The 18,800-nt window shown below is 43.7% G+C and overlaps 1 protein-coding gene across 2 annotated transcripts in view; it reads right to left on the reverse strand.

Moving 5' to 3' along the window:
* Nucleotides 1-2,479: 2,479 nt before the first annotated feature.
* The window catches only part of lrrk1 (leucine-rich repeat kinase 1), a 57,372-nt gene continuing 41,051 nt past the window's right edge, over nt 2,480-18,800 (reverse strand). Inside the window, exons 30-38 of one of the 2 annotated variants that reach the window (XM_029497946.1) lie at nt 12,469-12,663; nt 11,797-11,948; nt 11,419-11,536; nt 11,018-11,134; nt 8,871-9,068; nt 8,523-8,737; nt 7,471-7,902; nt 6,884-6,985; nt 2,480-4,619 (exon numbers count right to left, since the gene is read on the reverse strand). In XM_029497946.1, the coding sequence (XP_029353806.1) occupies nt 4,442-4,619; nt 6,884-6,985; nt 7,471-7,902; nt 8,523-8,737; nt 8,871-9,068; nt 11,018-11,134; nt 11,419-11,536; nt 11,797-11,948; nt 12,469-12,663 (1,707 nt within the window). In that variant the 3' untranslated portion in view covers nt 2,480-4,441. The other variant, XM_029497947.1, reaches the window with a different exon arrangement.

Raw genomic sequence — 18,800 nt, forward strand, 5'->3', positions numbered from 1 at the left:
ATGTGACCGGCGTTTTTGTGTCTTGCTGTGCGACACACACAAGTGGTTGACTGGGATCTGAGGAGCGCTGGGCTGACGAGAAGTGGATCACCCTGCAGGTGGATGTGCAGATCCAGTGAGTGGGCCACACCGCGATGTCGATGTTGTGGACTTTATGCTGCATCGTGGTGGCGAAAAAAATGGACCGGACAACAGGCCTGAGGATCTCATTACAGTACATCTGTGTGTGTCTGCAGTTTGTACTGCCCCCTGCAGTGTTATCCTCTTCGCTCAGTCTCTGCCTGTCTACACTCAAACGCAGATGTCCTTCCTGTCACTGATGCACATCCTCAGGCTGACTGACGCAGCTGCAGCAGAAATACCAAAGCAGATAATGAGGAAGGTGAAATGATGCGGTTCGGTGCTCATCAGCCTCCACTCTAACCTCTGCATATGGGAACTATCTCAGAGCAAGAGAGAGGAACAAGTCGGCCGTTATCATAGCTTTTTGAGTTCCTGTTTGGCTTGTTAATTGTTTTCCTGTGTGATAGAGCAGTGAGACACCTGATATGCTCTGCAGATAGGGAGCCTCTCCAGCCAAGTGTCTGTGTCTCACTGTCTCTGCAGCTCCATCAGCGTTCTGGGACAGGAGCTACGTTTGGAGGATGTCGACCTTCACCTGAAAGCCTGAGCACACAATGACCTTAACATACTTATGCACACAGAAGAAGATGTTTAAAGTTTCATTCCTGAATGCCAAATCAATGCAAGGGATTATAAATGAATGGCATCTGCTGAACTACATTGCTAATGTGCATTTTCATTGAGAGGTTCCAGTTAACGTGGTGGCAAGAAAAAGAGAGAAAAGCAAAGAACAAAAACTGTCTGATTGGTCCAGAGCGTGGACGCAAGGGTTCATTGTTAGGAAGGTGAAATCGAAGAGCTGAGGAGAAGAGGCCCCGACAGCAGCATGAACATCTCAGTGTCAACCGGTCCGCTCTCTACTGCCCTCTGCTGTACGATCCTCTCAGCAGAAAACTACAACTATGAACCATTAATCCATGTGACAAGCTGAAAATGGGTTTTTGCACAGTAACACAGAGACGAGTAATTCCTGTGTCAGCGTTTGAATCCGGCCATGATGAGGCTAAACGTTGTGTTGAGCAGAGCCGTGCAGTGTGAGCTGCTGGCTGGCTGCTGCGGCCACTCTGGCCAGAGCAGAGGTTAAATGAGAGCACCTGAAGACTGAGCATGATTCATTCATATCAGTCCAACTAAGGGCCAAGTTTTTTTAAATGACAAGAGCATCATTCATGATATTTGCAGTGCCACCATGTTGGCTGCTGAGTAAACTCCTGGCAGCTGCCTGTTGTTTTGTTTACAGGAAGGCCTGTATATCCATCCAAGAAAATCTCTGTAGCTTTTTGTCTTCTCACGATCCTGGATGATTTTTTTTTTTTTTTTTCTAGTGATGGTTGTTTATCATACACATAAATACATGACAGGCAGGAATGCAGCCGATTTGCAATTTGATTTCTGTCCAACTAACTTGTTGCCATGGAAACACTCCTAAACTTAGCCTTGTCGTCAGGGTTAAAGTGTCAGTCTGTTTATCATATCGAGCGTGAACCTACTGGGGGAATGAGCTCGGACAGGGTTAGGGTTAGTGATGAGTAAATCAGATGTTACGTTTCAGTTCATTGACACTGAACTGCCTGAATGTTTGAGCGTGGGGTCAACACGCTAACAGCCTCCTCCTCCTCACCGAGCAGAAACATGGCCTATCAGGCTCAGTTCTCATGAACCAGCTTCCTGACCCAAAGGAGCTGCAACAGAGTGAACTTTTTTTTTAAACGCAAGATTTAAAATAGGGTAAAAAAGGGTTAAGGTAGAAGGAAATGTGAAATGAAAACCAAGTTAGGAGAATAGAGATCATTTACATGGGGAACCAGGGAAAGTTAGTTAAAACAGCAGGGAATGCTAAAGTTTGCGTTTGTGCTTGTTGTGTTATTGTGAGTCCAGGCTACATTAGCTGTTAGGCCTCTGTGCGTGTCTTTATTCCGCTCATTTCTCTGCTCAGCTGAAAGAGTACAGCGTATTGTCCCCGATCCTAAAGGTGGTGCAGGTGAACAGGACACTGCTACGTTTCTTGCTGATGGAGATTCAGTCATGTCCGCTTTGACTAATTTGTCTCTTGAAGCTACTCTCACTTGGAACATTAACATGCTAACCAGGCTAAAGTCCATCTCAGCCTATTGTGTTTGAGACAGCTACTTTAAAAGATGAAGAAGAGAAGGGGCCGAGTTTGATACAAACAGCTATTGGTTGAGTATAAACACTTGATCAATGACTATTACAACAAGCTACCGATTTCCTCCTCCCATCTGTCATCATCACCTCATCCGGCTCCGAGAGCCAACGGAGCATGAATGAAGAGAGGGTTCGAGAGAACTGAAGTTTCTGAATGTGAAATCATTCGCACAATATTCAGAAATTATCATAAGAACTTTATTCAGTACCATTTTGTACAGTGTTCAGGTACTCACTGACTCACAAACTTTATTATACATCCTGATAAATACACAACCTCTCCGTTATATACACATCTTGACTGGCCACTGATGAACTGAAAAATTAGCTTCTCTTGGTCAGCAAAACGATTTGGATTTAAAACCTCTGAAATGTGTAAAAGCATGTGGGAGGCGGGATCTCCTGGAGTGGCTTCCTGTTTCCATCCTGCATGAATCTGACATGACTGTTTGTGTGATTTGTCACAAATCCACAAACAGACCTCCTCTGATAAAATAAGCATCAGTTCTTTAGCTTCCCTTTGCACTCTGCCTGCCCTCTCAGGAGTATTGGCAGAGTGATGAGTCTGTCATCCAGGTGTTTTGGTCCAATCAGCTGAATGAAGAATCCTGTGTGAACTCACACGCTGGATAGAGTTGATAGAGTTGTATCTTGTGAGTTCCCCTGGAAACCCAGGGCCTGTGTGAACAGACCAGGAAGGACGAACACGAGAGAAAATGTATTTGATACATTTTAGCAGTTTGACCTGCGGACTCTGCTGCACCAGTGTCCGAGCTTCTTCTGAAAAGCCGATGCTCCTGCTGTTTGCTGTTGACCTGGACACACGGCACGCATTTTATCCAAGTATCCAAGTTGTTTTGTTGGATTCCAACAAACCCGTGATTAGATAATGAAACAGTCTAACTTCGTAAAGGTTACAGTCCCACTGACTGTCCTGCCTGATTTTTGGTAACACTTCTCAGATGCAACCTGTTTGGACAATCATTCAGATACACAACAGGAACAGAACCGGTGCATGTGTTTACGACGCAGTGAAAATCATAACAACTGAGGGGAATTTGTCCAGCGGACATTATGTAAAACATGCACATTAACCAGCCTCTCTCTTCTGCCTGGTGTCCAGTCTGTGCTGCCTCATTTCCTGTGAATCCCCTGTGCCAATGTCGCTTCCGTGAAGCAAAGGCAGACCAATAACAATTAAAACTACTAAAAACCTCAAACAACGTGTTTCTTCTGTGAAGTTTTATGTGTAAAAGTGCGAGTGAGGAACATGCTGGAGTCTGAGCTTTGTTTAAAAGAAGTTTTATCTGCAGGGACTTGCCAGCACTGGTGCGTCTGAGAGCTTGGAACAACTGTTTTGTTGCATAATGTTTCAAGGAACACATATGTTAGTTTGTTGCTTACCAGCCACTCTGGTAACAGTGGCAGCTGTGGCTGGCATGCAGTTTCATATGGTACAGTTTAGCCATTAAAACATACTGGAGGAGAGGGGAACATTGTGTTCTGAGAATCTGGGCGTCAGTGTCCCTGCCATCCATCCATCCACTATCTGCTGTCTCTTCCTGCAACACAGCTGTTTACTAGCTGCTTTATTTCTACAAACGCATTTAAAAACCAGCAGTCAACTTGTCCCTTCAGAGCGTTGCTGTCCTCCACAGGGAGCAGCGTCGGAAACGTTAGATGAAGGGAGACTGAAAAAGACAAAGAATAAACAATGGGCTGCAGCAGCTGGAACCGGACGCAGTCCACCACAGCTTGAACTGAATCTACCGACGACAGCCACGAGGCGAAGATGAAATGTATTGCTCACTGTGAAAATGTAATTATAACCTCTGTGAAGTAAAGTCGCTTCCTTAATCCTGGAAAGCTCCATCTTTGACTCGGCTCCATGGCTTTTCAGTGAGACTACTGATTTTTCAGGTCTTAACATACAATAGGTGCTGAAGTATGTGGTGAGGGGATATGACCACTGTGCACAGCTTGAGGCTCAGCCCTTATGGCAGACCGACCCCCCCCCCCCCCCCCACGTTGTCCTGATGTCAGCATTGGCCACTCTGTGCTCTGAACACTAGCAGTCTGTCGGTGTGTATTCCCCTCGGCTTGCCCTCCATACAGAGCTCTGATTCTGCGTCTCGCCATCTTCACACAACAGCTACCTTCTTTTCCTCATGCTGGTCTCCAAGCGGCCCAGTTCCTCGTAGGACTGGTAGAAGACTTCAAGCTCGCGGCAGCCCCAGCCCCTCCAGACACACAGGCACCACTCCATGTTTTCCTTGTGAAAGCCACATACAACTGTGTCCTTTGCCACTAGTGCTGCCTCCTCCAGGATCCTGGGAGAAAGGGAGAGAGGAGAGAGTGAGGGATGCAAGATCAATTTGTGAGGCAAAGACAGGGATGCAGTGCAGAGTCGGAGCTAAAGTTGGTGGGACATCTCCATGGACTGTAATTAGCTTTTCCTGGAAGCCAGTGGGCAGTTCTAAGAAGCAGCTCCATATAGAGGACACTGAATATACTGTTAGCACAGAGGTTAGTGTTTGTTTAAGAGCCGGTGAAGAAAAAGCTCATACATTTCTTAACGCCGTTTCTGTGAAAGAGAGAAAAAAAAAAAAATCTGATGTTAAGGGTTGGAGTCTAATTTAACTTTTTCTACTTTATGAAGACTGTGACAGAAAGGGAGGCTTCTTGTGACCCCAGGCTCTGAGCTAAAACAGCCATGTATCAGCCGGAACAACCCTGAATTATGTTCTTCCATCGTTGTTTCATCTCTGTGAGGCGTGTCATTATCTTCTCCTGCTGTTCACCTCCTGGAGACCGGCTGGTGAGGCCGGGCCAAGTTAAAATAAATACACACACCATCAATAACTCAGGGTTTAAAGGTTACACTTACAGAGTGAAACTGCCCCAGACCATTAGAGCTACAGAAAAATCACGGCAGCCCTGCAGGCCTGATGACCCCTCCCTCGACTTCAGCTACGCCCTCCCAACATGTCACCTATGTTACGTGTGCGCTGAGTAATAACTGCTTATTAAAGACCTTATTCTAGGTGGTCCTTTTATTGCCTGTTGCTAAAAGGCCAGGCCTCTTTGTGGAAGTGCATACAGAGGTCCTTTCTGCGGGACCAGCTGCTGGTGTCTTTACAGAAATAATTACAGACTCAGCGAAGCGCCGTAAGTACATGATGAAGGATCTTGCTGCGCTCTTGTGAAGTGGCATCGGTGAACTCACATGTAGCTTATTGGCCTGTGCTTCCCCAGTGCTCAACGGTTTCTCCATGTAGTTGGATTAAAAAAAAAAAAAAAAAACCAGTTTAATGTAAGAAGGAACATGTTCATGGATGAAGCCCATTTAAAAAAAAACAAAACAGGAGATTCAACAAATCTATAAATTATTACTAGTGGATCCGTACTGAGCCACTTACATCTGTAAGTGGCAGCTGGTATGTCTCAATGGTTGGGTGAAATTACAGTTTATGATAGAAAATCGTACTTTAACACACATAAAAACTACTCCAATAAAACGTACACTTTGAACTCTACAGTAGATAAAAAGTTCTACCCGTCATAACATGAGATCTTTAATGGATGCCACATTATGTCACATCTTCCACTAGTTTAGACTTCAGCTTTAGATCAGTGTGCTTGTGTCCAGTGCAACGCTTCATGAGCCTGTCCAGCTGAAACTGATTTCAAAAGTAAAGCAAAATACAGTCTGTGTGACTGTGTTGAATAATTTCATTTACATCCTCTAAGCCGACTGGATATTTGTGTTAGGGTTCCACTTCAGAACATTTAGCGTGGCTCTCTGTGCTCACTGTGCCAGGTGTCATCTGGCAGCAGAGGCGGTGAGAGCACAGCTGCAGCGGCCGTGCTAACTTTTTGACTTACACATATCTGATTTACAACTGCCAGTGCATTTCATGCACTAGTGAGGTTGGAACCACTATGTTTGTCTGTCAGGGGTCAGGGGTCGCTACTGGGAGCTGAAGGTTCCACGATAAAAGCCATCACGATTGTGACAACTGTGAGGTTCCCTTGTCCTGGTCTATCCTGACTCCTTTGCAGGTGAAGGGTAGCTCTTCTTGAATGTATTCGGTCAGTCGGGGCCTCTTAATGTGGGAGGTGTCAAAGCAAATTGAGGCAAACTGTTAAAAACCCCTGGAGGGGGACTTCGGTACTGTGCAGGGGGTGTAGCTAATCAAACAGCGGAGTTCAGATTACTTCTGGGGTTGTACCAAATAATCATGCCAGCCTGTTTCCCTCTCTTCAGCTCTTTTATATCAATCATTATCATTTGTGATGTGCGCTGTGTGCAGCTTCTTAGCCTGACTCCAATGTTCCCAATGCAGCTCTTTCATGCTGCACTAAAGTTGGATGATGCAAGTTTTGGTAACTCACACTATACCCTGAATCCCTAACATTGCAACTCTTTAAAGAAATCATGAACATGAACCAGTTCATTTTAGAATCAAAACCGCCAGAAATGATTGAAATGATTCATGATCAAATAAACAGGCGGCATCCTTCCCACTCTACTGATTCAAGCCTGTGCTAAAAACTAAAAACTGAGAGAGCAGCACAGAAACAACAAACTCACCCTAATGAGGAACATTCGGGAGGAATGAGGACAGCGATGACACGTCCCCTCAGCTGATCACCATGTGACTGCATCTCAATAACCATCACATCACCACCCCGCCTGCCAGACGACAAAGATACTCATAATACACATATTCAACCGACTAACCAAACCACTTGTCAAGTCAAATATTACCAGCTTTATTGCTAAACCCCTCTAGTTTGTAAAGTACTGCAGTGACTTCCTATTAACAATGTTCGTAATCGATATTTCAGAATGTATTTATTTATCATTTCTCTCTCAAGGGGAGTAGAATTTAAAAATGAAGACCATGTTTTACTGAAGACTTCAAACTAGACTTCGACACAAGCTGGCTTCTTTTGACAGCCAGTGTGGTCGTCCTCTGATGGCTTGTCAGCCCGAGTGTATATCCAATCTTATAAACCACATATTTTTATATAACATATAAAAGTTACATTGATCCATATTTGGCAGATATGTACTTTTATTCCTTCTGCATTATTTTTACTTTCCCTTGTACATCATCTATGTGTGAGCTGGTGGCTGTGTGTTGTTAGTTGTTAGTTGCCATGCTCTCTCTGTACCTGGGGATCCACAGAGTACCATTTACTGGTAGCACTTTGAAAGCTTGCAGCTGAGGTATTGTTGGATTCAAAGTCTCTGGAGAGTCCAGATCAGGGCTAATGCATGCCGGCTCGCTGCACATCCCGTCCTCGTCAGGTGGCGGCACACTGCTGTGGGTGGCTAACGAGCAGAGGTCGGTGGCGTCGGAACAGTCTGACCCCCGGGGCTCCAGGGAGCAGTTGGACAATATGGAGCAGTAGTCTGTCAGTGAGTCCTGGTGTTGGATGATTTGAGTACCAGCCTCCTCACTGTAGATCAGAGACATTTCTCCATTCGTCCATTCCAGCTTCTCCTCTTGGTCCGTGTCTTTGAGGTCAGTGGCCATCACCGTGGTAATCCCTGTAGGACGCTGCACAGTGAAGATGTCTCGCAGAGGACTGCTGTCTCTGCAGCTGAAAGCAAAACATAAATTCAAGAGCAGCCACTGAAACTGAAACAAGAAGATTTGTGCTGCGGCTAAGCTGCGAGGGAGGATGTATCAAATCCCTGATGTCAGAGAAAACTTCTGAATTCAAATCAGCTAGCCAACACACACACACACCAGAGCCCAAGTTTCTGACACACTAACACCTGCGGAAAGTAAAGAGACTGATAATTACAATCGTCAGTACTATCATTGAACGGGAGTTTGTGCTCAATGCCCCTATTTACAATGTAAGAGGGTGCAGTGATGGACAAATTACTAATTATCTCTGAACTAGAGGCTTTATGTGACTCAGTGGGGTATTTTTAAAAGCTCAGTGCCATCCCACAGGAAAGCAGAGCTACCAGGTCTCTGGTTTAACTGCACTGTGCTGGACAGGTGACAGGTGTGTTTACCGTGTCTGTGCGCTGAGACATTGCAGCACGAGCAGGGCTGAAAATGAGCAGGTTCAGCCTGGAATTGTATTTACATCAGTGACAACAGGAGCCAGAGCTGATGAGTCACTTGACAATTGTTGCATTCTGAACTGCAGGCATGGAGCCATGAAGATCTTCCAGTGGCATTCCTGTGCAGTAAATCTCCACTCACCAGTACTTGGCACAGAGCTCATAGGAGGCAACGTGATACAGCAGCAGAGTGTTGATGTTGTCATCCAGGAGCCAGACAGCCTCCTCTCCCCACAGACTGAAGCTGGTTGCCATGGATATGATGGAGGACGGAGGATTGTACGGCTCTAGTCTTCGAACTGCTTCAAGACTCAGACAGTCAATAATCAGCACACCGGGACCATTGGAGAACCATAGCTGTTGACGGACAGGTATAGGGCAGCACAGTGAGGAGGGTGTGTAACCAGGATGTACAGATGATGCTTTAGCCTGCCGAGTGTCTGAATTCAGAACCTCGATTTGTGACCGTTGTGATGGAGTATTAACTCACCTGCGAACCGCTGCTGACGAGAGCCATGCTCCGGACTGGGTAAGGTCTCTGTCTGGGATCTGAATCCTTCAGACCAAACACTGTTTTGTTCAGGGTGTGTGAACACAGGTAGGTCTCCCCCTCGAGAGGAAGGTCCTCCACCAGAGTGTACACCACCAGCAGGCCGTCGGACATCCCCGCAAAAACTCTGGCCAAGCTCTTCAGAGGGGAAAAGAGCGATGAGATCCCATTTGTATTTTAACCAGCAGCTGAGACCATAAGATCAATGCAATAAAAAGTTTTGTGTTGCATTGTTCTATTGTAGAGAAGGAGCTCCTGACTAGCTGAATCAGGAAAACCCAGGGACACAATGATTATCAGCAGAAATTTCATGACCCCCGTTTTATGCGAAAACATGCTTTCAGGTGTTTTGAAGTTGCGGCCCTCTTCAGGAAACCCCCACCCAGTGTATGTTTCTCTACACAGTGCTTCCCTGCTGAGACACAGTGGGGATCCATCCTGCCTGTTGCACTGCCAGCAAAAACGCACCTGCAATAAACCAACGTGCAGCCGCAGCGTTTGCCAAACTCAAGTTTCATCTTAACTTTCAACAAAATTATAGTTTTTGATCTTTTGTGAGGTCAAATTAAAAAGGCTTCTTCTCACAGCCGGAGCGGATGCTGTAATAATTAAATCCACCAATAACTCTCACTGTCACATGTGGCTCGCGTAAGTTGTATTAAGAAAAACAGACAAAGTTATCCCAAATGAGTAACAGCTGAAGACTCATTATTTCTGTACATATCTTATTATTTACAAAGCTTTTTCATGAATTTGACATTTTTTTTCCATCATTTCCTTCATCGTATATTGTTCTCTCTTCTTTTGCATGTATGACTGTCATTGGACATTTCCTCCTGCTGTAATAGGAAATTATGCCGAATTATTTAGTAATCTAAAAAAAAATAAATAAATCTAAATCTAACATATGTAATTTAATTATTTATTTATGAAAATAGACAATTTAGTCCACTTCCCATCATTCAGCAGCCACCAAGCCACCAACCACACCTCAATAACACCTGGATTCCTTCATTTACAAGTCAAAAGGTAACACGGACTAAATATGCACAGATGAAGCATAACATTATGAAGAAATGCCAATTCATTTTCACAACTTTCCATCTTAACGTTAAAGTGAGCCTTTTAAGCAAAATGAGACCTTGGTCATTTAAACTGATGAGGCGTAACATTTTGAAGTTGTGGTATCTGGTGCCACAATGTTAGGAGCAGATCCTTTAAGTCCTGTAAGTTGGCAGGTGGGGTGCCTCCCTTTTCTAGCACATTCCACAGATGCACGATTGGATTGGAATGAGATCCAAGTCAAAAAAAAAACAAAAACCTTAAACTTGGGGTTGTGCTCCTCCATCACTGCTGAATCCTTTTTGCTTGGCAGCACAAAAGAGGCCACAGCAACAGGGAATACCGTTTTCATGAAAGGATGTACATGGTCTTTAAGAACGTGAGCACCTTGATGCAGGACCCATCGTCCTGGTGCCGTGTGTTCCCCAGGTGAGTGAGTACATGCACCTGGCCATCCGATAGAGCCACCTTCTTCAGTTGCGCTGTGGTTAAGATCTGATGTTCACGTGCTCATTGTTCATCAGCACGGGCACCCTGCACCTATGCAGCCCCAAATGCAACAACCTGCTATGCACTGTGCATTCTGACTCCTTTCTATCAGAACCAGCTGGAACTTCTTCAGCAATTTGAGCAACAGTAGCTCAACCGTTGGATCGGACAGCACTGGCCAACCTCTGTCCTTCACGTGCATCAAAGAGTCTTGGTGCCCATGACCCTGCTGCCTGTTCACCAGTTTTGATATATACTGACCACTGCAGACCAGGGACAGCCTAAAAGAGCTGCCGTTTTGGAGATGCTCCAACCCAGCTGTCCGGCCAGCACGATTTGGCCCTTGTCACACTTGTCAAACTTCCTGCTTCTAAGACATCAGCTTTGAGGACAAAATGTTAATTTGCTGCCTAATATATCTCAACCACTAACAGACAGGTGTGCTTTTCAAACTGCTAATATACACAATGATGAATGACAAAAAACATGAATACAACACCCTGTTTGGGTGCGTGCTTTTTAAAACCTGAGCTCACCTGTTCTATAGCCGGAACAGCAAACAGACATGTGATGACGGCGGGACAGGAGAACTGTTTCTGGGGCTGACTGAGTGGACACATGTCCTTCAGACTGTAGATGAACACCTCCTGCTCCTGAGACGAAAAGAAGCAAAACACCTTTTGTGTTGATACCACACAGAATGCTGGGGAACAACCATGTCAGAAGGGATGCTACATTTTCTCACAAGGTATATACTGTTATTTGTGAATTCAGTTGTGTCTTCGGACTTTGGTAACAGCATTAGTAGCTGTTACAAAGTCTGGTCTCGGGTGGCTGTCACCGTGTCGGCCATCCCAAACAGTCAACACCACCCACAGTGGGTGGGTGGTGTCAGATGGATACTATTGTGAGGGTGGTGTAACTGGGTGGTGCGCACCTCAGTGGCCACCCACAGAGTGTTTGACATCTTCATCTGACAGCTGATCCTGCTGCCTGGACAGGACATCCGCTTCACCTCCACCTGGCCCTTCTGCACATTCACCACACTGTAGTTCCTGTTCAACACAAAGACACCGTTACATGTCAGGGGAGGGACAAAGTAATTACCAAGGAATATACTTCATTCCGTGATCGACTGAAAGCAAATATCAACAATGACACCATTATCACGATGACACAATTGTTATTGTGTCTTTCTCAGTCATCACTTGTTACATTTTGTGTTGTTGAAATGTGTGAAAAGAACTCCTTAATGGAACAGACTTTAATGTGGTTTGAAAAAGAGTGATTAGGAGACCGAAGAGCTGAGACCTACCTGTCCTCTTTGTCTCCACTCCAGAAGACAGCGTTGTAGCCCTGAAGCTGGGACAGGAAGAGCTGCGAGTGGCTGTCACAGGACAAAACATACCTGAGGCAGGGGAAGCTGGGCTCTTGCATTTGCCTTACACACTGAATGGCCACTGGCCTCTGCAGGCAGAGACACACACACACACAGACAGACACACACACACACACACACACAGAGTATAATCTTAAAACATCCAGTTTAACTGGTTATGAAACTGCTCTTCTATTTTAAATTTTCCTTCAATTCATTTATCCATAATTTTATATTGTTGTCTTTCAGCTTCCTACCTCTCGAAACTATTTTTCTTGTATTATTATGACATAAATATATTTCTATAATTACAGCCGCAAGTGATTGAAATGCTTCACCTTTCGTAAAGATTAAGGGGATTTCTTGTGGACAAGTAAAAACTAGTAAAATATTTGGTGCATTTTCAAGCAACAATGTAGCAACATGGGGTCCAGACCACCTCTGGATGCCATTACACCTGACCCTAGACCTGACACCAGGTCGACCCAAGGCCATTAGGAGGGTTGGTTTGGAAGACTCACACTAACCAGATCTGATCACAACGCCCCACAGCCAAACTGCAGGAATGACCCTGCATCTCTGTGTTGAGTTTGTGATCTGAGGGCTCACCTTCTCAGGCTTGGTGTCCCAGCACTCAGTCAGCAGCCTGTGCAGGCAGTGGAACTGGACCTCCTCGGGACTGCCGAGCATCGGCCGTACTCCTTTGGAGAGCTTCTTTGCTATCTGAAGCTGGTGCTGTCCCAGTACTGGTCTCCGTCCAGACAGCAACTCATACAGCACCATACCATATGAGAACATGTCCACCTGCCGGCGGCGGCCACGATGAGAGGATTAAAACAGAAACAGACCAGTTTTCATTGGAGGATGCCATTCAGATCTTCAGATCTGTATGCCCTAATGTTTTTGTGTGCGGCTGCAGATGGGTTATATAGCGTGTGAGCAATGTTTATGATGTGGCTGGTGGTCCCTGTGAAAGTAGGGTGAGGGTTAAGGCAAAGCAAACGTAAACATGAATGTGAAGGTCCAGCTAAAGATGGGAATATTTCATTATGAGACCACAGCTAAGATAAGGCAAGGTAAGACAGTGACACACCGCTGGATTGTGGCTCTAGCAGAGAGTCAGTCCCCGAGTGCTCCTCTTACTTGCCCATTTTTTGCTCATTTAGCAAAGAGTCCATCAGAGTTAGGGACTGGTGGGATTGTGTTAATTTGGCAGCTCATTCAGAACGTCTATGTTTATCTACAGACCATGAATCCAACACCCTTATACCAGAGAAATGGAAACCCCCATTATGTTCTTATCAGCAGATAAATATAGTGCAACAACAGCTTGACTTTCACTAATAATTACATCAAATGCAAATCTGCCTTATGTTGCTCTCCCATCTTTTACAGCCCATTCATCATAGGTGCTGGGAGCACTCAGTCAACTCCCAAGAGCAAGTGTGATTAAAAAAAAAAGAAAAAAGGATAATTTCATTCCTTGACCGACTCATCCTTGAGACCCATATCTGAGGACCAAAATACACGAGTGGATTCCTGCCTCTGGCAAAGATAGTGATTGGGAGTGTGGAGGGGTTGTCAGCCCATGAGAGAATTCCCAGAATAGCTGTAGAGGCAGACACTACAACAATGCCAAGAACACTCAACTACTTTGGAGGTGACATCACTTGGCAGTGTCTCCAGATACAATTGAGGTCTGTGGTATGGTATGGCGTCTCAAGGACTATGGAAAACCATGACATATTCATATAAGGAAGTGCTCCTGACCTCAGCCTGATTTAGACTGCAGCTTTTACTCTCAACAGAAACAGAAAGAGACTTGATTCTCATCATTGGTGAATAATAGAACTGAAAAACCTTGAGCTGTCTGAAACCTAGATAAGACAGCTACAGCACCAGTTGGAACTATTTCTATCAATATTGGAGTCATCAAATTATGTTCCATTAAAACGTGGTGACTTATAAACAGTCACGAGATTAATGAAGTGAAAAAGGTTGAAAGTAGATGGAAAAACTAATGGAGAGTATGATGGCTCACTGAAGGAGACTTTTCAAAAAAAGTGAGGACCAACAGAAAGATTGAAAAGTCCTCATTCAGACAGAAAATAACAAGCCACCTTAACCGGACGGTTTCGCTGCTGAATAATGTATCATTTCACTTTCTCACATCTCATTATGAAAAAGAACTGCAATGAAAAAGGAAACTCAGCAAGGCTGCCAAATATCTTCCTTTACTGAAAAGAGACATGGAAATCATTGCAACAGCCTTATCGGTGAGAGGAAGTCACTGCTTTCTTAATATATCACATCAATGACAGACTTCTATTATTCCTGGGTCATTAGATACTCATTCCCCCAGAACCACTGTTGCCTTCACCACACCTTTTCTCACTTTTCTCTCACGTTCTTTTTTCCTAATGTTGCTCTTGCTTGGGACTGCTCCGTCTGTCATTACTGCCTTTTTCTACACTGTCTGGTACGTCAGTCAGTTTCTGGAGGTCTGTTATTATCACCCACCTAAGGTGCATCCCATTTTGACCTGGGGAATTCCAGCCCACACTCAGCACAGACGTTTCTGTACACTACACCAGACACTTGGCTATATCGATCCATGTAAGTAAAATGTTTGCAGGCAGGATGAACTGGAAGAGCACACATATGGCTTTTTTTTTTTTTTTTTTTTTTGTGATGGGGTATTGACCAGAACTGACAGAAGGAGTAACTACACCCTTCAATAATTACTTCAACATTGAGCATCTATTGCACATATGGATAGAGTTAATATAAAAAATGCTAAATGTAAAAATGTTCTGTCTCTCAGCCACAGAGCCACACCAGCAGGACATAAGTGCAACCATGTGATCAGCACCAAGTCAATCAGAGAAGAGCTAATCGTTGTTTTGTGTTTCCTTTATTTCACAATAAGAGCCACCTGTTTGTTCATAAATAAATTTAAGCTAGCCTTTCCTTTTTTAAGCAGTGGATTTAATGTTAATTAAATCAAAGCTCAAATGAAATTAATTATTTATGATAGTTGAGGATGTGTTACACTTTTCATTACAGTGTAACTATTATAATCAATCCGTGTTTTCGATTCCTTATGTCACAGAGCAGTGTGGATGTTATCCAAGCCTAAACAAAGGGGAAACTTTTGTGTAATATTATTGCACATCCTCGAATGAAAACACTTACATGTGTTCCAATACTTCCAATGGTGATCACAGTTGGCAAGTTAACGACAATGAAAGATGTTTTTCATTAGTTTCCGTATTAGACACTTCATCCACTGGCTCCCTCTCTCTTTTTTTTTTTTTTTACGATCTTCTAGTGCTGTTTGAAGTGTTGGTATTCATAAGGAGATGAATTTATGAACATCTTTATATAAATGTCTTCACTTAGTGTTATTAATGACTAGATGGCCAGTAATGTTCTGCAGCTTAATGCAAATAAAACTGAGGTTGTCATTATTGCAGTATTGTGTCTAGCACACTATGAGGTTCCTGTCGTCTGCTTTACAGAACAACCTCAGGAAGCTTGGTGTTATTTTTGACCAATATGCTTGCTGCCCAGCACTTTTTTTTTTTCATGTCTTTGCGTATTCTCAACGGGACTACCGTGTTTCTCTCTTCACCTGACTCAGAAAGTCATCTCTGGAACGTCCTTATCTTGTGCAGAATGCTGCCACAAGGCTGCTGAGTCAGTCCAGCAGGGGCTGTCACATTACTCAGATTCTACACTGGCTCCTGATCAGGTTCAGGATTCAGTTTAAGGTTCTTGTTGCATATAGAGCCTTACATGTTCAGACATGTTCAGACTGTGTATACCAGTGACCTCCTCTGTCCCTACTCTAGCATTAGGTCGCTGAGGTCTTCAGTCCAGGGCCTGCTGACTTTCCTTCTCGGCAGGCTTAAAACAAAAGGTGACTGGGCTTTTGAAGTACTGGATTTAAAGTCTGTAGAATCTGTTGAGTCGTTTAAAATGCAGCTGAATGCCCATCTGTTCAAACTGACTTTTGTTTAGCCCTTCTGCCTATAATTGTGTTACTTTTATGTTGTTGTCTTGTGTTTTATCTTTTTTGTATGATGTGTTTACTGTTTGATGCCATTTGTTCTGTGACAAGTGCTGTAGAAATAAACGTTCTTTTTCTCTCGTCGTCCTCTCTCTGGATCTGTAGTAATAACAGGTTGCTTTTCTGAGTGATGGACGCTACAGGTAGTGATTGTTGCCTACATTTGTCACTTGCTATAATGTATACCTAAGGCTAATTCACTTTGAATGCTCCTATTTTGTGTTGATCCTTAGGCGTCATTGGGATGACTGTATCACACACACAAACAAAAAGACTGAAAGTTGAAAACATCATTCCAAAATGACAAATTCAAGGTAAACACTGAAAGCAGGGGGCCTAGGGGGGTGGCGTTGGTGCTGACTTCTTTCTTGTGACAAAAAGTTCCAGAAATCATGACAGGTGGTTTTAAGTCTCAGTCTCTGAATAAAAGCTTTGAACATTAACGGAGAACATGACTTGATTTCTAATCTGAGGAGATGTGGATGTCTACGTTTACACTGTATGAAACTTTAAAGATGTTTACTGTTCTCTGGTTCCTCCACCTGATATGATGATTTCCTATTTTTCCTATCATTTCCTGTCATTACAAACCCTTTGAGGTGTTGGTCAAACAGCATGAATTAAAAAAAAGGAAACATTTTTTAACATTCAAGAGCTGTGATCCTTAAAAAAAAAAAAGGTATTTTTTAAATGCTTCTAATTATAGTCATAGCACATTTAATTTATTTACACATTTTATTGAATCAATTACTCAGCTTCTATGTTTTCTTATTCAACATTTTAACCCTGCTTGTGTTTAAGGAGCAGTAATTTATGGTCCATGTGTTATGAATAAAGTTGGGTTTAAATACAATTGAAAGTGCAGCAAGAGCTTCTTCTCACACATGTTGCTGTTTACTTCAGGAGTTCTCCTTCACATCTTTCCTCAACCTTGTGACATTTCCATTTTATCAGACTTATTGACTGCAGCCATGGACTGCAGTCAGTTTTTGTGCGGATGCAAAAGTCTTCAGTTGCAGTAAAAGCTGCAGGGGTCTGGTGTTTCCTCTTCCTTTGCAATTAAAGGAAACATATGGGACTAATCAGACAGACACAGAGGGGAAGTCGGGACCCCACTAACTGAAAGTCCTCTGCTTTGACAATGAAATACTGATGAAGGGACAGCTCTTTGATTCCTCACACTTTCTGCTCAAACAGACCAAACTGAATTCTGCTGCAGGATCAGACTCTCTCATGTAGTGCTGTACTGCAGCTACTTGATCGCACAAAGACACTGTCCTCACGAATTACAATCTATTATCATTTCAACATGTTAGCAACAAGTGCCTTCACAGACTTCCCCTCCATCAAATGTAATGAACAGAGTTTGTGTTGGCTGTGGCGAGTGATCCGCTTTGAAATAAACCCCAGCTGAGTTTGTTTTGAAATAATCCTCCTGTCTTCAGTTAGGAATGCAGATCATTAGAGGTATGAAGATAAACTAAATAAAACATCTAATGGAGGACGGGGACATGGACACTCAAACCATCACCTGAACCTAACCGTCCTAAATCTCAAGGGTTCTAAAGTAAGTGGATATTTGGCTCGAAAATGTTTCTCTGTCAGATGTGTGTTTCAACATTAGCTCATGCATTATTAGGACACTGTCTGCCTCCCCTGTTTGTTGCAGATTGAAATCTGGTTGTAACAGATCACACCTCTCTTCAGCCTCAGAAAAACAAAGACAAGGTTGCTTGCAAAGGTGTATGAACTCATCAGCCCTCATCAAAATGACAGGGAGAAGAAAGTGGACAGAGGAAAAGCTCATGACTCAAATTCATAATCTCATCTGTCAAACATGACGGTGCGTCTGTTCAGGCTCACGTCTGGACTGCTGCCATTTGAACTGACACATGGAAGCTGACTGATGATTTCCCTGCTAACAGAATGCAGAGGTTTAACAGCCACCATCAGACACCTGATCTCACTCCAATATATTTGTGAAGACGAGACTAGACTGATTAAAGACAACAGTAGTTAAGAGCTTAACGCAGCTGCATTAAGCCCAGAGAGAGCACCACCAGGAAGACTTAAGGGTCTGTTGATATCTACGGGGCCACAGGCTATTTAGTCATAACCCTGAAGCCATTGCTTCTGGAATTCGATTTAACCACCATCAGAGGGTGACTCAACTGGTTGTTAAACGAAGACAAATGTCGAGAAGTCTATGCGAAAATGGCCCAATTGATCTCAGTCTCTAGTTTAAGGTCTTCAAGACAACGTAATGCAAATTTTTAAAATGACGGTCCCATTTAGAGCAAAACAGACCATAAAGCAGGGGATGAGTTAGGGGGTGGGGCTAACACGTGATTGTCTGACAATTAAGAAGAGTACAACGCAGGACAGATCCATTCTACATCCCTCCTCTGCTCCACCTTCTCCACCAAATGTGGTTTCATAAAACCAAGGTCACAACATACTGCAAGTTTCAAAGCAGCATTTCACTGACGAATGGGTGATGTCACTCTGGACTAAAAGTAGGTTGAAGCCTTCAGTCAATGACTGAAAAGGTTTTTTTTTTCCAGGAGATATTAAGTACATTAAAATCACTGAGTTTGAATTAACGTATGATCTGTCATTTGGCTCTGAATTTACCTTTGAGCATTTGCAATCTAAGCACCATGTGTTAAAAGGGACACCTTCCCACACAGTTCTTTCTACATTGATGTTAATCGACACAGATTAAAGCCGAGACTTGGCCCTTTACTATCCATTTTATGTTATCTCAATAAGCTCAAAAGCTGAAAAACAACTGCCCATCCACAGTCTGGGCTGGATTCTACGATCAGTCAATTCAGTCTGAAATTCAGCATATCGATGTCCAGTACAC

This window comes from Echeneis naucrates, chromosome 3 (genome assembly GCF_900963305.1).
Source record: "Echeneis naucrates chromosome 3, fEcheNa1.1, whole genome shotgun sequence".
Lineage (NCBI taxonomy): Eukaryota > Metazoa > Chordata > Actinopteri > Carangiformes > Echeneidae > Echeneis > Echeneis naucrates.